Here is a 22,610-nt window from a genome sequence, read left to right as displayed (position 1 = left end):
TGATCGAGTATTGTAGGTATGAATATGAGATGTTTTAGTAAAAAGTTTCAAAATATTAATGGGAGCCCTCTGGTTGTGCACGTCAAACATAAGTTTACTTACGGCTTCATAATATAGGAACGTAACAGGCAGAATTTTTGCTTTGGCAAATAAAGGGATGGCATGCTCTCTTCGATCGGTGAAATAGATTAAGCGCAAAACTCGCTTTTGAAGAACTAAAATCTTGTTTAAATAAGCATTTGACGCATTGCCCCAGGCAAGGAGTCCATAAGTTATATAAGGTAGAATTAATGAATTATAAATATTTACAAGGATAGTAGAGGGAACGAAGTACCTCAGCTTTGCAATCATCCCTATTGTTTTACTTATTTTTACGATAACAGAGTCAACATGGTTTTTCCATGACAAATTTTGATCAATTAAAACGCCTAGATATTTGATATAACTTTTTTGCTCTAAACTAACTCTTCGGTTTGTCTCACAATCTAAAATACCTATTTGTGGAGAAAAATGCATTTTTTTCTGATGAGGACGAAAAATTAAGAAATTTGATTTTTTTGTATTCAATGTCAACCTATTTGTAGTTAACCAGTCATGTACGTTATTCAACTCTACATTAACCGTTTGCTCGATCGCCTTAAGATTCTTATCAGCATAAAGTATATTAGTATCATCCGCAAAGAGATAAAATTTTAGTTTATCAGAACAAAGGTGAATGTCATTTATGTAAAGTAAAAATAGAAGAGGTCCAAGGACTGATCCCTGGGGGACACCACAGGGGGAGATAAGTTTTGTTGATAAATGTTCTCCAATCTGAATTGTTTGTGTTCTATTTTTTAAATATGATTGAAACCAGTCATTTATCAATCCACGGAAACCGTAAAAGTTCAATTTATCGAGTAATATTTCATGATTGACCGTATCAAATGCCTTTTTCAGGTCAATAAAGACACCGCATGAGAAGTACCGTTTATCCATATTACGTAGTATATCTTCGACAATATCAAGTACTGCATGCTCTGTGGAATGTGACTTGCGAAAGCCATACTGTGAGGAGTACAATAGGTTGTTTTTGTCAATAAATTCCTTCATCCGGAAGTACAAAAGTTTTTCAAAAATCCTATTAAAATTAGACAAAAGAGATATTGGTCGATAGTTTGAAGGGTCGGTCTCGTCGTCACTTTTATATATTGGCGTTATTTTAGAAATCTTAAGTTTTGAAGGATAGACACCAAGGATAACAGATAAATTGAAAATGTAAGAAAGAACTGGAGATATGATATTGCAAGAAGATTTAAGCAGTTGTGTAGGGCAGGAGTATAAGCCACAGGATTTATTATTTGGTAGGGATAATATTTCCTGTTTAACTTCTTCTGGTGTAATGGGTTTGAAAAAGAAAGAAGAATCAGGTGATTTCAATTTACCAAGATAACTCATATAGTTATCTTTCTTTGGCAATTTACTTGCTAGTAAATTACCTACATTTGCAAAATGCTTATTTAGAATATTTGGTAATCTGGAAGGATTTTGTGTTATTTGATTGTTATTGCTTGGGTCTTTCAGCTTCGTTAACACTCTGCTTTTTGTCCTTTGGTTATTTATTAATTCATTTATTACTTTCCACGTCTTTTTCATATTATTTGTATTTTTCTCAAAGAAATCATAGTAATAACGTTTTTTACTCAAACGAATAAGGTTTGTAATTTTATTTCTATAATATTTATATTTACTATGTATTCCATTAACATATAGCTTGTTCTTTATTTTTATTGATGTCCTTATTCCTTTTGTTATCCACGGTTTTGCAAGTTGTTTAATTTTACGTTTGGATAAAATTTTAACAGGCGCATGGTTATTCACGACTGAATCTAATTTTCTGTAGAAAGATGAGAATAGTTCATCAATATTATTTGTTTTTGAGGCAATAATAGCATCCCAGTCGATCGCGGACAAATCATTTTTAAATTCCTCATAGGAGAATTGAGAGAAGTCGCGTTTTTTAATTGTTTTCTTGATAGGTTTGTCTCGCTTAGATTTCAAAATACAAAATTGAGAAAAATGATCAGAGACATCGGTAATAATGTTTCCACTAATTAGAACTTGATCAGGATTATTAACGAAAATATTATCAATAAGAGAGGCTGAGTTATTACGTACGCGTGTTGGTTTGTCAATAGTTGGAACAAGATAAAAACTTTGTAGGGCCAGTAGGAAATCCTGACTATATGAAGATGATTCCGTCTTTAAAAGACATAGGTTAAAGTCACCCATTAAATAAAGTGTTTTCCCAGTGGAAGCCAGTTTTTCGATTGTATCATTAAAATATTCAATGAATTGATCTGGGGAGTTGTGTTGACGATAAATTATTCCACATATGACATTTTTTTGTTTCTCATGGGAAATTTCTATCCACAATGCTTGAAACGCCTCGCAAGAGACCCTTTCAAGCACTGTGTAATTAAGGTCTTCATTGATAAAAAGCGCGACGCCTCCTGACGCCAATGGTGTGGCTACGTATTCAAAAGTGTAACCTGGAATTTCAAAGCTAATATTAACAGTCGTTTTAGTTATTTTCGTTTCTGTAAGTCCAATAATATCAAACTGAAAATCCATTTCTGATAAGTAGTTGGTTTGGAGTTTTTCGAGATTGTGATTTAAACTGATGATATTGTTATGAAAAATCGAAAAGCTCGTTTCCATCACGTCTCTTATTTGGGTATTTAGGTTTTTATTAAAATTATACGGAGAATAATAACGGCTGTAGATTTGTTGATTGAATAAGTTATTGTTGGTATTTAAACTGTCATCAAGATTTGAGTTTAGTCTGAAAAGATCAAGATCATGCAAACCATTTAGGTTTTCGAGTTGTCTCTTAGTTGGTAGCTGATTTTGGATCAGAGAGTTGTTAAATTGCCCGTGGTAGAGAGTTAAGTTGCCAGTGAAGTTATAATATGGAAGTTCTTTAAGAAAGAGTTTTCTATTTCGGTCCTGTTCTTTGTATCTTCTGGTTCGCTTTTGCATCTAAAGCGCGTTTGAAATCATATCATAGGTGAGATATTAAAAACTAGCAATAATATTGTCACTGCGTTACTTATCTCTATCCTTGGGTAAATGCGTTTAGGTCCTCCATATTTGCAAATTTGCGGATCGGTGAATTCTCTGATTTCCTGAGAAATACGGAACCATTTTTCGCCCAGCAGAATTTGAAGCTGTTGGCTTCTTTGAACTTCTTTGCCTCATACAGAAGGGTTTGTAGACGAGGTGTCAGATGATCGTAAATATTGAGGTGACTCACATCAATCTCTGAAGAAAATCCTAGTTGCTGTGCTGTTATGTTCCTTATTGTCTTCCTAGACGCCATGATTTTTTCCTTTACCATCCTTCTAACAAATTTACAAACTATTGCGTCTGGTCGATTCGAGGGATTCCTTGATGGAACTCGGTGGGCAATGTCAATGTCATTTATCGAAACATCTTTCACTCCCATCTGATGAAATAGTTGAAGACACAGGTTAGCTGTCTGCTCGGTCGTCTCTTTCGCTGCCAGCAACGGTAAACCGATAACTTTGATGTTAAATTGGTAGCTGTACATTTCGAAGCCATCAATTGACTGCGAGATTCTATCGCAAGTATCAGAAATTACATTTAGCCTTGAGCTTAAACGCTTCAGTTCTTTCGATGCGTACTTTTTAAACGCTTCAAAATCATCGCATTGAGCTGAAACAAACTCAACTGATCGTTCTTTGCCCACAGTGTCGCCGCCATGTTCGATGCCAGCATCATGATTGATTTCTTCACGTCGATGTCCAATTTCCTCAGTCAATTTATCCAGTTGCTTCTTGAGATCTTCAATTTCATTCCTTAACTGCTGATTTTCTTTTTTTAGTTGGTTTCCTTTACCAGCCATAATTAGGGAAACTTAATAGAATAAAATCACACAGAGCGAGAAATATGCATCCGCTCAGCTCAGCGTCCGCTCATCACTCGATCTTTGATTCCATTAAAGTTAACTTAAAAAACCAGAAATGCCGGACTCGCCTTTCCTAGAATGCTAACATCTCCCATCGACTTTGTGTCCGAAAACAATTTTAGTATTCTAAGCATGGCCAAGCGCCACAGACGGGAAATTCTGCATTCTTGTCAATCTCGACCCCAAATTCTCTTCGGTTCAATGTCAGCGGTTTGACATGCCAGACTCCGAGATAATCAGATTTTTGTCCAAAAATCATGGGATTCCGGCATTAACGCGCATACTTGGATCTCCATCAAATACTTTCGGTTGGTGCTTGTGCATGGTTTGTTAGGACTTACGTTCCTTTTAGCAAGCAGAATAAAAATCATTATACTTGCTGGGTTTTTTTCCAGGTTTCCAGCAGATTTAAAGTTTTGTGGAAATTTAATCGTAAAGTGGCGCTCAAATCAATTTCTAAGGGTCGGAAATCTCATAGGGTACACACGAAAGACATAAAAAGGTCGGGCAAAAGAAATTTCCTAAACTGTGGCCTAAATATCAATTAAATTGACAACCAGTTACTTATGCAGTACATATACAATGTGTAACGATCAATCAATGCATAATCACCTTAATGAGCGGATAGAGTCCTTCCTGGCAGCCAAATTGAGTTTAGATAAGTTAGGGAAAGCAAACTGTTACAATCTTGAGACAATTATAGCCTTCACTAGCATAGACTTTTATTAACTTTTTTCAGTTTGATACATCCACTTTAAAGTCACTGGCGAACCCCTAAAATCCGATGAGTTCTCAAAAGTGCCATTTACTCACGAAACGCCTCCCCTTTTTTCTTTTTTTTTTTTTGCTTTTAATTGCATGTTTTCCCCAGCCAATAAAATGGCAGAATAAGAGACTAGGCACCCAAAAGGTACATATGTGGGATAACCCATTGTTACGGATAAACTATTGCTATGAAGCTAAAGATAACAAGTTGATTTCGGAATGGGTCATTGTTTTTTTTTTCTTTTTTTTTTTATGGCTGCAATTTTTAGATTTACCTCCTTGACTTTTTTTGGAGTTAAACATGATAGTTACCCGCACGAAAATATTTGTACGCCTGAAGACAACGTCTGCAAAGCAGGGTTAAAGATGTTGATTGGCAGACAGCTCTACATAAAACTGCCTTCTCAAAACCTTGATTGAATTTGTATACCAACTTTATATCTTCACATTCTTGTTAGTGGACATAGCTGTAAACGGCGGTGGATATTTTAGGGGTATGGTTTATGGGTTTCTTAACTTTCCCTCTTAAAAGGAATCCCACTAACCTCTGCATCGTATTTTAAGCAATCAAGGCTCTATATCACTCTTTGTGACAATGATCTGCAATGGAAAATACAATCAGTAGCGTGTTCCATCATGTGAGTTTTGTTTTTTGATCTCTGTTAGTTGGCCCGTCCTAGTAATATTATGTACAGTTAACACCAGTATTGACAATTGCGTAAGGAAATAAGACGAAAAACAGGATTTTTCTCGTCACTTTACTGTCAACTCTTTGTAATACGAGATACATTGAATATATGAAGTTCATATATTTTGTACTGCGGTATTAGATACGTATGATGTACGATCCTCGCAATAGACCACTCATTTATCACTTTCACGGGTTTATTACGAATCAACTTAACGGCCTGCTCCCAGTTGGCTTGTTAGCTCAATTGGTAGAGCGCTGCACTGGTATCACAGAGTTCAGTGGTTCGAGTCCCGTACAGGCCTGATTTTTTTCCAGGTCTGATTTTCGCTATTGCATAAATAGCGCTATCTACTGCGAGGATCGTACATCATACGTATCTTTGTAATACCTTTCTCATAATTTCAGGTTCGAGAATCTGATGCTAAATCGAACAATTTCTCCTACTTAACATCTTTCTTTCTTTTCATTACATTTCTGCAGACAATGAATTGATATTGGGTGGAGGTAAAAAATTTGGAGCCAAATCACTAGGCTTTCCTTCCTAGGGAGCTGTTGTGTTCATATATATGCAAAGTCGTCGGACGTACGATTTGATTTCAAAAACATAACAGCATACTGATAATAATCATGTTTACCTTTTTGCCAATTCAACGGTCGAAAAAATACTGTAGTAATCCACACGAGCTACTTGGTTCTAGTTTTGAAGTGGTAAATGTCCCATTTATCACCCTTTTTTACCCGAGAGAAGCGGGTTCTATTCGGCCAAAAATCGCTTTGAACGGGAAAATACTGTGGGGTTCAAACTAGTGTTACAGTGGAACCTCGATTTGACGAAGTGCCAAGGGACTGGGGAAATTGGTTATATCGAAGGATCGTTATATCGAAAACCTCGATTTAACGAATTTGCGGAAAAACAACCAAAATGTTCGTTATATCGAGGTAAGGTTAATAATTGTTGTTATTGTTTTTGTGGCCTATTAATTTAATTTAATTGCCCCCAATCTGCTCCTAGTTTAGAGCTAAATACTTAGTGTGTGTGGCGTTGTGCTCAATGTCTATATGAAGCTAAAGTACACTGTACAGGTCTGTACATAGCTACAGCACAGGTAACTAAACAGTTCAACAAAATATTAACAATTGCAACTGGGTTGTCAAATGTCATAATGAAAAGGTTAATGAATAGCACAACCGAACAGAAACTTTCAACAAAAGAAAACCCCTTTATTTTACCATAAAATTGCTAATCAAGACGCCCAATCAAAAATTCTCCCAATGAAAATTGCCTCATTTTTTTTCATTCTTTAATTTACTAAAATTGCTAATCAAGACGCTTAATTGAAAAAAATATCTAGTTGCCCATATCTTGTGTTTCGTTAAAATGTGCCTTTCATTCAAAAGGACGAGCGCGGAAATTCCCTTTCTTTTGTGCCTGACTTGTCAAATGCCATAATGAACATGAACAGTGGGCACGGTATTAAAAAGCAGAACGCTACTGTATAGTACTGCACTGTTGGTCTGTTTTGCTTTTGTCTTTGGTCAGGTGTTGACATTTGTTCGTTATATCGAGGTATACGTTTGGGCTTCTGGATTGTCTTCGTCATAACGAGGATTTCGTTATATCGAGGTTCTGCGGGATAAATTTTACTTTAACTTTAGCCGGGCTGAAAAGTATTGTTCGTTATACCGAGGACTTCGTTATATAGAGGTTCGTTAAATCGAGGTTACACTGTATTAGGAAACGTTTTGCTGATACATCGACGATCGCCATAGTGTGCCACAACCAATCGCCAGGATAGACTACAAGCGACTCAAGCGACCGCGATCGCCCTCAGTAATCGCTGCAGGCATCAACGATCGTATGTGCAGTGTTCTTGTGTGATTATCCCTTTTGCAAAACAATGTGACAGCGGTGGTTGAAACGATCAGAGTGATTACTTATTATGATTACGCGCTACCAGATGGTATACGCGCAAAGGCTGGCACAACAACGTTTCTTCACGATATTCGTCGCCTAAAATTTTAAGTTTTTAGTTTTTTTACCTCTGTTTTACTACACATGTATACAAATATATATTTAAATTTGCGATATCCTTTTTGTAATATTTTATTTAATGTACATAATTCTTGATGTAGGTTGTAAATTTTTATTGTATATTCTGTTGTGGGCCTCCTGGAAAGTAGCTTGTAGCTAAGTGTAGTGCCACATTAAATAAAGAACAACTAGCTACTACTACTATTATTTGGGAGCCAAACTTAAGTTTTTCTAATTCGTAGTGAGTTCAGAGGAGCTGTTTTGAGGTTTTCAATACTATTTCAATACTCCTTTCCAGTCGTGAAAACCAAGTTTTCTAATTTCTTAGGGTCTATTGATATAGACTAAATTAAGAATATTCACCATCCAAAGGCGAACGTACAACAATTTTTTCTGACAGTCCCTCTTAAACCCAAAGATTTTGTACAAACTCGCAATGGGAACAAGTCACAATATGTCAAGTACTGTTGATTTTTAAAATACTTCCCCTGTGGTCATACACTGTCAAAATTTCTTTAATTTGCTTTTATGAGCAAATGTCATTCTGAGGAGGTAACAAAACATGCGTGCCCTTTCCTACAATCATAATGTGTCCGCTGCTTTGCATTTCGTATAGTAGTCTGTGGTAAACTGCCGCACTTACATAGTACTTAGTTTCTCCTATTCTAAGTCCATATGATATCTCATTATCATGTTATTGATTGCTTGAAAATGCAGTCAATATTAGTTTATACCTAGATCTTGATAAGATATAAATAATCATATGAAAGGGTATTTTTCCGACCTGCAATTTACTTTGTTTCTAAATGACGCATTTCTTTAATAAGCGCCTAGGCCCTTATTTAAAGTTTCGACTAACTGAGGAGAAGCGCTTATTTGCAGGACGGCGCTTAATCTAGGGGATGAGGGGAGAGGGGTGGGGCACATTATTTTTCAGTACTGATTCCGCTAAGGTTCTACTGTAGTTGAAGGTAAAAGACCATAGGTGAGGTGGCAAAAGAAACGGGTTTTCCTTGTATCCGCACTATTTAATAAAGTAGTGAGGAGGGAGGAGGGAGGCTTATTCGAGAAGGATGGTTGTTTGACATTATGGCTTAGAGGATGGGAACTTACATGAGGGGGGCGGGGCGCTTATCAGAGCGGGTGCGCTTATTCGAGGAAAAACGGTACCTAAATCATTGGCTGCCTTGCTTGTTAGCCCCTGTGGTTATTAAAGGCAGCCAGTACTTTTATTTGCTTTTTTAAAATCTGATCGGCGTAGATTAGGCAAGAAAGGGTGAAGTTAAAGTTGTAGCTTGTGTTATTGCTCAGTCCTTTCCCACATTACTTATAAATAAAGTTCATAGTTTTCAACGCTTTTTTAGTGCGGTCGACCTATGGTGAACAAAGCTTGCCCAGAGTGTAACCATCCTATAGGCGGGTCCAACCACAAGCCTTATGGAGGAAATACTGCAGTTAGGAGGTAGGAGACTTGCCTTATTTCGATCTTCATGCAATTTTTTTAAGTCATTTACTCGTTGCATTAAAGAGTTTTACTACTCTATACCACTCTCAACCAAATAGAACACTGTTAGTTAGATTTTTTTTCAGAAGTCGTTCATCACTTTTTAAGATAAAGTTCGGATCTAACGTGCGCTGCTTGGTTTAAAGAGCGTGCTCTATCAGAGTACAAAACACGGAGCTTAGCCAAAGCTTACTATCTGTCAATTTGTATTATGTCCGACCATTTTCCGGACTTCTCTCTAGCTCTGTTTACGTTAATTGAAAGTAAAATTTCTGAACAAGCTAACCGGCTAATAACAACAGTACGACCAAGCAATGTTTTGTAAACATGCCAAGCGCCATAACAAACAAAAATAATACAAATGAGTGAGTGTGCAAATAATAATACAAATGAGTGAATGAATCAAGTGGCGTGATTAAGAAATTGTTTTCTGAATTAATTTATCCTTTATTTATTTAATTATTTATTAGTGGCTTGTTTATTTTGTCACTTCGTCATTATGATCTTTCACACATTTTTCGACGGAATCTATATCTGCAGACCTTGATGCCAAAAGTTCACTTTGAATAATAAAATTGGTGAAAATTGAAACTGCTACCTTTTTTTCTTGGTGGAATACTTTGTATGCGGCCTGCTAAGGCGATATTTTTATTCACAGAAATCCTCTAATCAATAGCCTTACTGCTTGTGTTTAAAACACTAATTACTGGCTTGTGTCAAGTTTCTCCGTGGGTAAAATTGCAACTAATAATGGAGAACGTCTGATTGTGTAATTTTTCTTGCACAGCGGAAGTGATCGCACAAAAACGGGTCACGTTCTTGGCCATGCTTACAATAGGGGAAAAGGTCTTGTTCCTGAAAGGAATTTGTCGCCTGTTATCGTTGGCATCACAAAGGTTCTAATGCATTGTGCCATGATCGAGGGAGCTTACAGGCATCCAGAGGTGAGCTTTATGTTAGCCTGTGTGTCCTTTACATCTATTGCAAACAGCTTCATACTCACTGAATCATCCTCAGCTTCGTATTCCTGTTTCCCCCTTGAGCCTACCAGCATCCAGAAGAGAGCTTTATATTAGCCTGTCTGTCTTTATTGTTGTCCTTGACTTTGCCACCGCTAGAGTTTTAAGCGTATGCTTTAAATGCCCCGCTTTTGCTTTCATTTCATCTGCAAATAAGTCATAGAAAATGGTTTATGAATCGGCATTTGAGATTTGAGACCCATTTGTTTTGTTAGTTTAGCTTTTCTTTTCTTTCACTTTGCTTTGTGCAGGATATTTCCACCCTCATAAACGTCGATCCTAGAATCCCCCCCCCCAAAATTTGGCACGCTTTTTATGGGATCACCTGGCGTTAGACGTGGTTGCTCTCGCCGATAGCTTGGTGAGGAGTATAGACGATACAATGCTTTGTATCCACTTGGTCATTTCTCAGATGATCATCGAAGGTAAGCTAAATCCTTTGTCAATGGAACTCTAGAGGGCTGCAGAACATCACCTGCAAAGGAAAACTATATGTACTTTTTGTACTTGCTCGGGGTAATGAAAATTTTTGCTTTGGCGAATTCTCCATCCATTTTTCGTTTTGAAGGAAAGCAGATATTCTCTATTGAAAAGCATATTCGTGCTGGGGGAAATTCCTGAAGGGAAACCTTTAGAACATACAAGTTGTGAACCAAGCAACCTTTGATAAGCATTTTGTCGTTTTTGCAAAAGTTACTCAAATTTACATTCAAACTGTTTGAAATCAATGTCACACTTGCCTCTTTTTTAACAAGGGACAAAAATTAAGGTGGGAAACTAAGAGTTCGCAGGAAACACCGGTGTTCTGAACGAAGAAATTCTGGTCCTAACAAACGAATAATCTTAATTGGTCCATTTGGTGGATAGGCTGAGTTTTTTGAGCATTTGGATGAGAGACCGGGAAGCCAAGACTTGGCAATATACATAAGTGTGCTTTTCTCGCTTTTTGGTTTTCTTGTCATAATGCTCGTTTTAAGAGTTTTGGTTAGCTACATTTTACGCCACCTATATTCATGTTGTTCCGACTGTACCATGGAATTCCCTACCAATCCTGCAATTTGATGACTATCGTAAGCGTAGGTAGACTCGTCTTTTAATATTTGTACGAAATATAATATTTGTGCGATCATTTTGAAACACACTTTGCAACAGACCTGATCGAGCGTAGACCGTCGGGAACACCCACTTAAAACATCCTCAGCGTTCTTTTCAGCATATTGAAACATACTGGAACCCTGCTTTACAAGCTCTCTGTTAGAGTAAAATCCATTGACTTTTCCCTATCAAAATACCGCTTTTTGCACTTGTAAGAGCATCACAGTCGAGGCGTGTCCACCTCCTAATAGTAAAACTTTAAAGACAGATATGGAAATGCAGAGAGGCCCTTTTGAATACACACGAAAACTCGCTAAGGCGATCTATCGCTGGAACGATATATCGCAATGACTTATCCCTGACCCAGCGATAAATCGCTGGAACGACATATCGTTGGAACACTTAAGCGTTGGAACACTTACTCGTTGGAATACTGAATCGTTGGAATGAGATATCGCAGGGAAGTTCCGATATCTCGTCGATTTATCGCTCTAAGGAGTAAAAGAATTAATGATATATCTGCGATTTATAACATAACCAAAGTAAAGCGCGCGCTCTGATTGGTCAATTTAGCGTCCCCCATTTGCCCATGGGTGTACGCTGCTGACTTGAGCAAATGCAAAGACTATTTTTCCGCGCGTGCTTGTTTTATCTGGTCACGTAAGATTTGTTAAATGAAAGGGAACTTTTTAGCTACACTGTGTTAATGTTATGTTATAAAACAAATGGTAAACACCACAGCGTACACTATTAAGTTATAGATGCACTTGGGAGGTTTGCTAAGCACTCAAGAAGCTAGAGTCGCTCGAGGCGATAGCCTCGAGCGACTCTTACGCTTCTCAATAGTGTACGCTGTGGTGTTTACCATTTGTTAAATATTGGAAGAACAAAGCGCAACAAACGACGACAATCGTTTGAATTAATTTTGCACACTACTGTATGAAAAGCAAATCCCCCACAAAAAACTTTAAAAAGCTAAGAAACTTTTTGAAATAAATTTAAGCAAACTAATATATTAGTTCTTTACCTATACTGAATGCTTAACGCGGTTAAAACCAGAGACTGTGTCGGTATTAATTCTTTATTTTACTTTTTAAGGAGGAAAAGCCTACAAAAAAGTTGACCTTAAAAGGAAGAATGATCGTAAAGAGTAAGAAACAGCTTTCAGTGAAAGAGTTGTAGCACCAGTTTTAATGGTATGTCTTTAATGGTATTCCTTGGAGTTTAGGTTTAACACCTTCGAAGTTTTCACTTGTCATTTTCGTTCTTTCTTCTTTAAGAACCTCGAGGAAAGGATTCAACAATCTATGCAATTGCTAGTCTGTTACAACCGTCTTGGTAAGTTTATCATAACGCGATGTCTAGAGGTACGTTTGAAATCGTAGACCCTTGGCAACATTAACTTATTCTAAAGGGAAACATCACAAAGAGGCAGGATCCATTTGGCATATAGCCTACCAACGGGAATGAAATTATTTTGAAATTCGTTCAGAATGAAAATTAAAACAAAACCTCCGGGTCTAAATGGCTGTTAGCAAAACTACACGTGGAAGGGAAAATTTAAGACCCTACTAGTACTCTCGTGGTACAGTGAAAAATAGTTCTGTCTGTACCATTTAATCATAGTTTGGCGCGAAAACGCCCGCTGACCAGCATACGAGCATCTAATTTCTCGATCGACAAAAAAATTCTTGATTGGCCAAAAAGATTCTAGATCAACAAAAAATTCTCAACTTGTTAAAATACTGTTCAATCGATGAAAAAGTTTCCTCGATCCTTTAAATCATTTCTTGACTATCGAAAACATTTCTCGTCGAACAAAATTATTTTTCGACTGATAAAAAAGTTTTCTCGATCGTCAAAAATGCTTCTGGACCAATGGAAATATTTCTCGACAGACAAAAATTATTTATCAGCCAAGAGAATTTTTCTCGGCCAACTTTGTTGTGTATGGCTTTCCATACATGCAGCCGTGGTGGCCATTAAACAGAATGTGATTTCTCCTTAGGTAACAATCCCCTTATACGTCAGCTGTTTGAGATGGGAGGGTAGAATTTTGAAATTTCAGCCGTTTTTAGTTTGACCTTTAGTTCAGATGTTTTGTTGTGTTTATTATTATAAGTCTTTTAAAATGATTTTTTCATCGTATTGCGTTAACTCCATAGGATGAGAGGTTTTCATTCAGTAAAGACGTCCACTTGCACTCTGTTTTCACAAAAGTGAGAAACAAGGTTCCACAGGTAAAAATTTGTTGTATGAGTGATCCAACTTTACACATTACCTACTATTGCTGTAATTGGTTACCTGCGCATTCAGCTCTATTTGACCACCTGATGCGCTCCAAGACAACTTAAAACATGGCTGTAGCGTCTTAAGCTGTTGCTCATTTCAAATCGAGAATGTGGGTTTAAAATTTGCAATACACATTTTACTGCAATGGGAGGGAGTTTTACTCGTGTACTTTGTTCGTCAATGAGCAGGGTTATGTCAGTCGGTCCGTGGACAAAATTTCACTTTAACAAATTAGAAAGAACTGGTGTAGAAAGTATTGTTTGTGTGTAAATTTTAATCTCGAAGGCAAACATGACAAACAAAAAAACAAACACAAAAAAAGCCTCCCGGAACCGTCGCTACCTGGAGTCTCGAAAAACAGAAAGCCGATCTGAGTCGGCCGCATGTTCACCACTCATTTGTCTGAGACTCACAAACATTAATAAAAAAGAAATCAACTCAGATTAATTACATTACAAAAACTTACTTAAAGTTGAGAAAGCTCTTTCCAAAATGTACCTTCATGTTAAAATCCACCTTCTCCTTTAATGCGCCATTCTAACTGCTTAGTCCTCGATTAGCTCAGACCTCAGTGGCAGCGGTGGCCTCTTCTTCGAAATATGTAAAAGCAGGTTTCCAATGAAATAAATTACTCTTTGGAGTCTCTAAGAGATGATGAGGGAGAGAAAAACATTATGAATTCTCTTAAGAGATGATCGCAGCTGATGAATAACATCCATATTTTGTAACAAGCTCCTCAGGAAATTTTATTTGTCTTCGTAGGTTCCTCTGAGCTCAGCAGTGAGCACACAAATTTTAGCTGAGTTTCACTCGCTTGAAGACGTCTGTGATTTTTTAAAATCACTCGACATCGGTATTTCTTTCCTGTCTTCCACAGGAGGGCAACCTGAAACATCTCTAAATTACTACGTGGAGAGTGTTCTGCGTATGCCTCGACCAATTCAACAATTCAGTCAAAAGGTATAACATTTTGGTGTAGCGTTAATTAATCAACTGTACAGTTTCATGGAGTGGTTACGTTTTCACTTTGCAACCATTACACTCAACTAAAACAGCGCTTATGAAAGGTGATAATTTATTCATAGAACTTGTCATTTATTAGAAATTATGTATCTTCCTTAATTTGATGAAAGGAGAATATAGGTAAAAACTGAAGTAGGAAGAAAAAGATAAATATAATTTATATTTGAAGCAATGAAAATAGCCATTTGTTAGAAAAGGAGTTTTACTCTCTCATATTTTGGATCGCCCATGGTTTTATCTAGGTAGCTATGATTATTTTTAGAAAGTATAATCAAAACTCAGGAAGAAACACATTTTGTACCTTTCTTAGGCGGAGCAGTACTGTCAGTTGAAACATGTTCTTTTTCTCTGGCGCGTCTTGAGCCTTCAGAGGGCAACAATTTTCATAAGGGGACATGAGGTAAGAGAAATTTTTTCCTTGATGAAGGGGATAATCCTTATTTTCGGCCCGCTCAATACACCGAATCGAAATATGACGTCCAATTTTAACTGCCAATGTTCTGGACTTACTAGCCTCTCACACATGTAATAATCCTTTTGTGTTTCTTCGTGAAGTCGAGGCTAGTAAGTCCAGAACAATGGTAATTCAAATTGGACGCTATATTTCAATTCGGTGTATAGGGAGCTTGAGTGCCAACGTTTTTTAGACGCGGACGGTAGCCGGAAGTTAAAAGTTTATATTCCTGTTCTTCAGTAGACCTTTTTGGTCAGTGCAGTTTGTTTTAAAATACTAAAACGAAAAACTTACGGTCGATACATTAGCGTTAAAGCGCGTCAGAGTTGGTTTTATTCTTCTTCCGGTTGCCGTCCACATCTCAGAAGTCTCTGCTTAAGTTCTCTATCTGATCAAGGCGTAAGTCCAAGTAAATGCCACGTTAATAAACCAGAACAGAACAAAAAATACAAAGCAAGTCTTTAAAGCTTTAGGACATCTAATCCCACAAAACAATTCCGAAAAAGGATTATTTTGATAACCTTTTGAAAAGGACAAAGATAGCAACAACAAAAAATTTCGATGACATAAGTGTTCTATGTATACATATAAGATATACGAATATTTTACACCAACTATCGATCTTCAGAGTAAAGTCCATTTTAGCGCGAGCAGAATCAACTTTAAAACTTATGATTGAGAATTCATTAATAGTTGAAATGTCGCTTTCTGTGGTTTGTCTCGGACAACATGTTTTTGAGGCAACATTTATCAACCAGCATGATTTCTTGCTCAGCTGGTTGACATTGCGGGCAACTAAAACGCTAGTTTCTCAGACAGGCATAAGTTGTGGGGAGAAAGGCTTCCCAGACAGGCGTTTGCACACTAGATAATGAAACATTTTAGGTCGTACCCTGTTCTCGAGAACTTTCATTCCCAGATATGCCATAAAGGAATCTTTTCACGGGAGTGCTTTCCATCAAGTTGGGGTTGTCGTATCTCTTTTTAAAGTCCTCCCTGTATTGCTGATGTAATCCTCTTTACCCCAGATGCTATCGTAGAATGATATCAATTTTTTTTACGTTAATATTATCATTATTAGCGTTATTATCTATTATCATTTTTCTTATTTTGCGATCTACAAAGTTGCGAGTTATTAAAATTGGCCTTCTTTTATACATAGGATCCGTTTGAACAGATTCCAGACATGTTCAAGGAGAAAATGCCAGTTAAGTTGAAAATGAAGTTTATCAAAAGCCTACCAATGATTGATTTGGGTCGCTTCGTGTTCGAGGTGTTGGAGCTAATTGCTCTCAACATTGTAGGGGAGTCTCTAGACAAAAACGATACGAGGTAATCTAGCCAGCGTTTTCATGGGTATGGGGAATCAGCGGTAGTTTTATGACTCCTTCACGACCAAAAGTAATGGAAATGATGTTATATCTCTTGCCACTCACAACAAAGACTTTTTGTGCGAGAAATGGGTTTTTAAACAGTTTAAACAGTCTACGTTTTAGACCAGTTTAACAGGCATAGATAGATTTGGCGGACATGTTTGTATCCTCGTTAACACCCAACTCAGATCATCTTTCCGATCTTCAATATTCGACGTCATCACAGCTACGTCATCACAGCTACGATTTCCTCTTGAGCGGCAAAAAAATTTTGACTGTAGACCCGCCTGTAAACTAGTAATTGTGTGAAACTGACATCCTTTTGATTTTATAGAAAATAAAGTTGCCTTTTTCCATCCTAACATTTGATTTAAATGTACTTCAGCTAATTGGTGATAAACAAACTGTTTTGGAGGCGTCTTCTGTTCAGAATAACGGCTCTCATCCGTCTTATAATCCTCACGTTGTCAAACAACTTACAGTGCGGATACAAATTCAAATTCCAGCAAAGCAACAGTTTCATATTGTAAACCGTTGTTGGGATGTTTTACTCATTTCCTTGTCTACTTATTTGGCAGATCTTCCTTTCGAAAGTTTCTGTGTATGAAAGACCAAATGGTATATCTGTCCAGTTATTTGCCCAAGGCAACCTTTCGAGACAAATCCCTCTCTAATATTTTCTTTCTCCAAATTTGTTGTACAGCAATTTAGGTACGTAATAGTTGCTCCTCGTACACTTGACTGATTCCCTCCCTTTCCAAATTTCTTTTGGCTCCCCTCTAACAAAATATAAAATCTGTCATTTCTAATTAATCTTGGGTACTCTTGTTAATAATTCATGTTCAAAAATAAACTTCCGACTGATCATTTCATTTCATGAGATTAAAGCCATTCTTGAATCATAAGCTGTTCATTGACTTGTTAATAGTAATTTTCTTATGGACAATAATGTCTTTTCGAATTTGACACATCTCTCAAACAAAGCATTACAGAACGCTGCCTGACCGGTGGAATAATATAAAAAATGCATGGATGGAAGAGGCATCAAATTAAGGGTCTGACCAAGAACAATGATGTAATATGCTGCCGATATGAGATAATCGCTATGACAGTAACAAATCGCCTCCAATTTTTTTCTTTTCAATGCAGAGGAAAAAGTCAAAATACGGGGTGTCAATTGAGTTGATTACAAAACTTTTTTTCCCTCATTCGTTAATGCAGCCAAACAATTATAGCTGTCAAATCTCTCGGAGGTTCCTCAATTAGAACTTATATGGAGTCAAGATAAGCTGTGTAAAACAATCGAGTCAATTAATTGATCTATGTGCTGGTCCTTTCATACACATTTGCGCCTAAATGACGACACTGGCTTTCCCCTGGAAACACATCTGGTGTCTTACAACGGTTCCATTAAGTATGGTATCAGCAACTCCAAAAAATTTTATATTTTGTAGCTTTGGAGTAAAAGAAAAAAGACAAAACTTAACTAGTAGTACTCTTCTAGTTACAAAATCTTTGCAAGATGTGTCACAGTTGCATTACTAAAGTTTCTATTTAATTTTTTTCAAATATTTGCAAAATTGCTTTTTTTCGTGTCTAAACAGCTTGAATTGGAGTTATAAAACACACTACCCCATTGAATGGGGTTCTCGCTTATTCGGTCAGTTTTTTTTAAACGTAATTCTATTTCAAGGTTACAGGCTCCTTTGATGACGTATCTCTGGCCTTAAATTCCTTATAAGGACAATGACCTATAGTAATATGATTTTTCTAATGGATGAGTTTCGCCATTTTGAAAAGATGCCACCTCCAAAACAGCGCATTCATCAGGAATTAATTAGTTGATATTTGCAAATCTAACGAAGTAACAGTCAAGGAACTTAATTTTCAAGAGTTAATGAACAAAAACAAAAACAAAAAATTAAGACGAATGATTTTTCCGATTTCAAAATATTACGAGCAACTCTTCTGTCAAAATTTTCCGCGGCTCTGAGGAGAAAATCGTGATCTTTTAAATCAAATGAGACTTCAAATTTGGAAAATTCTATGTGCTTGGGTACTCAATTGTTGCGAATCATCGTTGAATATTGTATCCTTAGTTTTACAATTGATGAAAAGTGTGTTCCATTATATATCCTTTCTGTAGCAGTTACTTATTACTGATATTTTGCCATCGTATTTGTTCACCCAGTCTTTCAGCTTAAAGCTTTACGTTGAATGGCACCTCGACAACAACGAACATATGCCAATTCCTGGTCTCGACCAACTACCAGAAGATTTGAAGCTGACTCACGTGATCGACGTGTGGAAAACCTCTGTTGAGGAGAGGGAAGCGTTTTGGTTTTGAGGGATTCCGTGCCAGACTCTTTATGTTAAGTCCGAGTTCAAATTTTATGATTGCTCCAATTACAGAGCCAGACTGTATGTTACCTGTTGTTTACATGGTCTTTATTTCCTTCTTAGAGTTTTGAAAAATTCCAGTGAGGATAGGACCACGACAACAATTAAATTTGTTTAAAAAGGATGACGATTGGTCGTCTAAAAGCAAACAACCAAAAATCCTTTCAATGTAGTTACCTGGAGCTCTGCTTCATACCTTACAAGGGTTTATAGTGTTGCTAAACTAGTTGAAGGAAACTGTTGTTCATTCTTTTATCTTATTTATCCTATTATAAGCCCGTATTGCTTGCAAAGCCCTGACATTTAATGACAATAAATCTTCATCAGTTGTTTTAGTCATGTCTCAACTTTTGGAGAATGATCTTTTTAAAGTATGCTCGACGGCCGCGATTAAGTCAAAATGGAGCTAAAATTGGCGTGAGTGGAGCGGAAACCGATTGGGATTTTTCACAAGAAGTTTCAAAATAATAGCAGCGTGAAGTAGCATTAGACGCGAAGACCTATAATGTAGAAATGATTGGTCATTTTTTACTCAAAATTTCCTGGAGTCGTAGGAGGCATGGTAAAGAAATATCTAGCAAAGGGTGGATTCGACCTTCCCCCAATGTTGGGTCTGTAGGGAAGCTTTGGGGAGATTTCAAAGGTTTAAGGCTGTTGTGAACCTTGTGTTGACATATTCACCGAGGGGCAGGATAATGAACAGAGCTGTTTTGTCAGGGTTTATATTTTCATGGGGATGTTTTATGATTAAAACCACCCAGTATGGACTACTCAATAGCTGCGTTGATCACAATTCCTTTTTTTCGTAATTTGAGATAATTAGCACAACATGATATTTTGTCGGCACGTATCGGAGGGCTGGAGACGGGACGAGGCGCAGGTAATATTGTGGGATCGTTGTTTGTAAAATGGGATCGTTAGTAGGGTAAGCTATTCTATGGTCAGCCTTCGCCGTGTAAAGCTATTAGTTTTCTTTTCCAATAAAATCTATGTTTTTGTTTGTTATCTTTTTCTGAAATATTGTCGTTTTCCTTCCTTAAGTAGCTGTTACCTATCTGTGCGTACCATGTTATACATGGGATACCCTAAAACCCCGAGGGCGGGTGGCACAAGTGGTCGGAGTTACACGTTCCCGTTTTTTCTACCTGTTAGTTTTGAGTGGTTTTCGTGTCCCTCTTTAACGTTTCTTTCAATGGTATATACTTTTTTAAGCACGTTGGTACTATAGAAACTATTCGGCGGCTTAGTTGGCCAAACCGACCAGATATCATCGGTTTGTGTGCCCGATTGGGTCGTGGAGGCAAAATACACGATTTCTCACCGTCAGCTTCTCCTGCCTTTTTTTATTTTTGAGATATGATTTTTTACATGATTTAATAATTAGCTGTGATTAGCCCTTTGGTAAGAAATGTTCCCTCGACGGTCGCCTTTTTTCCCGAATGAGTAGTCAAGGATCACGATGTTTGAACTTTATTGTTTGCTCCAGAGTGAGTGCTCAGCGGTGTGGTAGGTGTGCTCTGAAACGGTGGAGGTTTATGTCCTAGTATGTTTAATAAATCTGTCACGTTCCTTGATACGTTCTAGCGGTGTTCCAGTCTCGCCCATGTAAACTTTACTTCACTTACAAAGCATCCTGTCATCCCGCCGTTCATTTGGCCGTTTCACCATCACCTACCGGCCTAACCAAGTACGATGATAGATTTTTCTTCTTCTTCGAGATGACAAAGGGGTTTGTCGCGCTCTAAAAGACACTCGAAAATACTTCATTTTAATGACTTTTGTTAGTGTGAATCACACGATAAGAATTGGTCAGTGTGCGTAAGCCTCCTGTATACTCTGTCAGTCAGGCGTGAGTCAGTTTCTCCTGAAACTTAGGTGTCAAGGAAAACGAATTTGCAGCTTTTTACTCGGGCTTCCGTAGGAAAGCCCGAGTCTGAAAATGCAAGCCGTTTTGGTCGCCAAAAGGTGGGGTCATGGTTCCAGGTGTTCCTTGCGTAAACCGCCGAAACTGGGGATGAGAGTGCGACAACTTGTGATCGTGAGCTCGTTCTTCGTAAACGACGTAATTTACAGAATGCTGCGTTTTACGACGACCGCTATGCAAAGATTCCTGTCTTATAAGCTCATCCCACATGCAAACGCACACGCCGTTCGCGATAGGCCCACGCTAAATGATGTCGAGTGCTTTCGGAATGGGCCGGTCCACGAACTTCATTGCTTGAAAGCTAACCAAATGTGGAAAGTTCATACTAGTTCTCACGAGATAACAAATAAGCCATATGTGAGTTCAAACTACGAAAATACTGGCAAAACTGTGACGGCCGATTGGACAAAAAACTATGATGCTGAGACGAATACCTCACTTGCTGAAAAAATTAAGAATGTTCATGAACACAACTTCGAAGGGGGCGCTAACAACAGCGCATTGGAAAAGGATACTGGCGGAAGCAACTTAAATAGTAAGGTTAGACATATAAGCTTAGCTCTTCCGTTTAATATCCTGTTTCTGTTACTGGTTTTTATTGGGTTCAATACTTGTAAAGTACGATTTGGTATTTCGTACATAATCACTATTAACAATTGGTTAATGCGTTAGCGTGCGTTCATCGAGACTTGAAGCACGCGGGAAGTTTGGAGAGCACGAAAGATGCCTTGAAGTTGCTCGAGGCGCAGCCTCGAGCGACTCTAGCTTCTTGAGTGCTCTCCAAACTTCTCAAGTGCTTCAAGTCTCAATGAACGCACAGCTGACACATAAACCAATTGTTTTATAACAGTTTCAACGCTGTAGTTTATGTATAAAGAGCAGAAATTCCCTCTCCTACGCTTCAATGCGTTGTTTATTATGTTTCGGAAAAGTATTTCGCTATGCTTCAATGATCTTGTCTCAGATTGGTAAAAAACTGACACGTGAAATCATGCGTGGAAATGAAGTTAGGGTTGCGAAAAGAGGAGCGCGATCCATTCAACCAAAATTTCCGGGCCAAGGTTCGAATATTTCTTGGGGGCGAGTGGATCGCGACGGTCCGAACGGTTAGTTTTCGATTAACAAACGGACGTGTCTGTCTTCCCATCGTCCAAGAGTAGGCTGAGACTGAACGTTGTCGGGAACTGAAGTAACTAAACGAATATAGATATTAAACAAAATAAAAATGGCGGGAGTTTTTAACGGCCAAAACAATATACCTGTTGAAACTAACGGCCAAAACAACATACCTGTTGAAATTGCGCACGAGTGAACAAGTAACTCCGACAAATCGGTTGTCAACCATCCGCAAAGGTTGCACTGATAATTGGAAGTACAAGCGCTTTCCACACTTTCCTCCATGTTGAACAGGAAGTATCGAGCAGTGAGGTACTGGGATTGAGAATGTGCCGGAAAGGTCAAATGGAACGGTCAATTTTCGATCGGACCGGTCTAACCGAGAAAAGTGGTCCACCTCGAAAGGTGGGCCAGTTTTTTCGAAACTTTTCCGGTTGGACCGAACCGATCCATTCAGTTTTAGACCGAAATTTCCGGAAATTTTGGTTGAATGGATCGCGCCCGAGATGAAACCATTGATTGCTTTGTTTTCCCTTTCTCTGGGTTCTTTCTCGGGAGTTAAAAAATCCATTCCCAAAGAAAAAGTAGGCATATCTTAATCAGCTTGTTCGCTTGTTGCCATGTCTAGTTTAACTTTTTTGCGCAAAAATTTCCCGTTTTTTAATGAAAAATGCTGAAGTCACTCGCGAGAAAAAATTTTTTTCGCGAGGCATTTGTTGGCCGACGTCACCAACGTGCACAATGGAAAATTGAAAATTGAAGCACGTTCGCGCTTTTGAATTTTATTGCACGAATTTACAAGCTATATTATAATCACAGATTATGCAAGGGCTGCTTGCAGCCTGTAGTATAACGTGGATTATACGAAGATAAAGGAGACGACATATAACAGTGTTACCAACTTTTATTCGCTCCTAACCGCGGCTTTAAAGCAAATAAAACAAAACGGCAA

General features: G+C 37.8%; 1 protein-coding gene across 1 annotated transcript in view; it reads left to right on the top strand.

Moving 5' to 3' along the window:
* The window catches only part of LOC148720104 (E3 ubiquitin-protein ligase RNF213-like), a 21,055-nt gene extending 1,427 nt beyond the window's left edge, over window positions 1-19,628 (top strand). The window contains exons 3-12 of the mRNA XM_088739109.1: window positions 8,823-8,920; window positions 9,750-9,906; window positions 10,233-10,406; window positions 12,175-12,272; window positions 12,357-12,414; window positions 13,242-13,316; window positions 14,131-14,328; window positions 14,702-14,791; window positions 16,008-16,177; window positions 18,410-19,628. Coding sequence (XP_088595235.1) covers window positions 8,823-8,920; window positions 9,750-9,906; window positions 10,233-10,316 — 339 coding nt within the window. The 3' untranslated portion in view covers window positions 10,317-10,406; window positions 12,175-12,272; window positions 12,357-12,414; ... (3 more) ...; window positions 16,008-16,177; window positions 18,410-19,628. The remainder of the gene's footprint in view (window positions 1-8,822; window positions 8,921-9,749; window positions 9,907-10,232; window positions 10,407-12,174; window positions 12,273-12,356; window positions 12,415-13,241; window positions 13,317-14,130; window positions 14,329-14,701; window positions 14,792-16,007; window positions 16,178-18,409) is intronic.
* Window positions 19,629-22,610: the final 2,982 nt, after the last annotated feature.

This window comes from Stylophora pistillata, chromosome 11 (assembly GCF_964205215.1).
Source record: "Stylophora pistillata chromosome 11, jaStyPist1.2, whole genome shotgun sequence".
Taxonomy (NCBI): domain Eukaryota; kingdom Metazoa; phylum Cnidaria; class Anthozoa; order Scleractinia; family Pocilloporidae; genus Stylophora; species Stylophora pistillata.
This window is presented reverse-complemented; position numbering and strand designations above follow the sequence as displayed.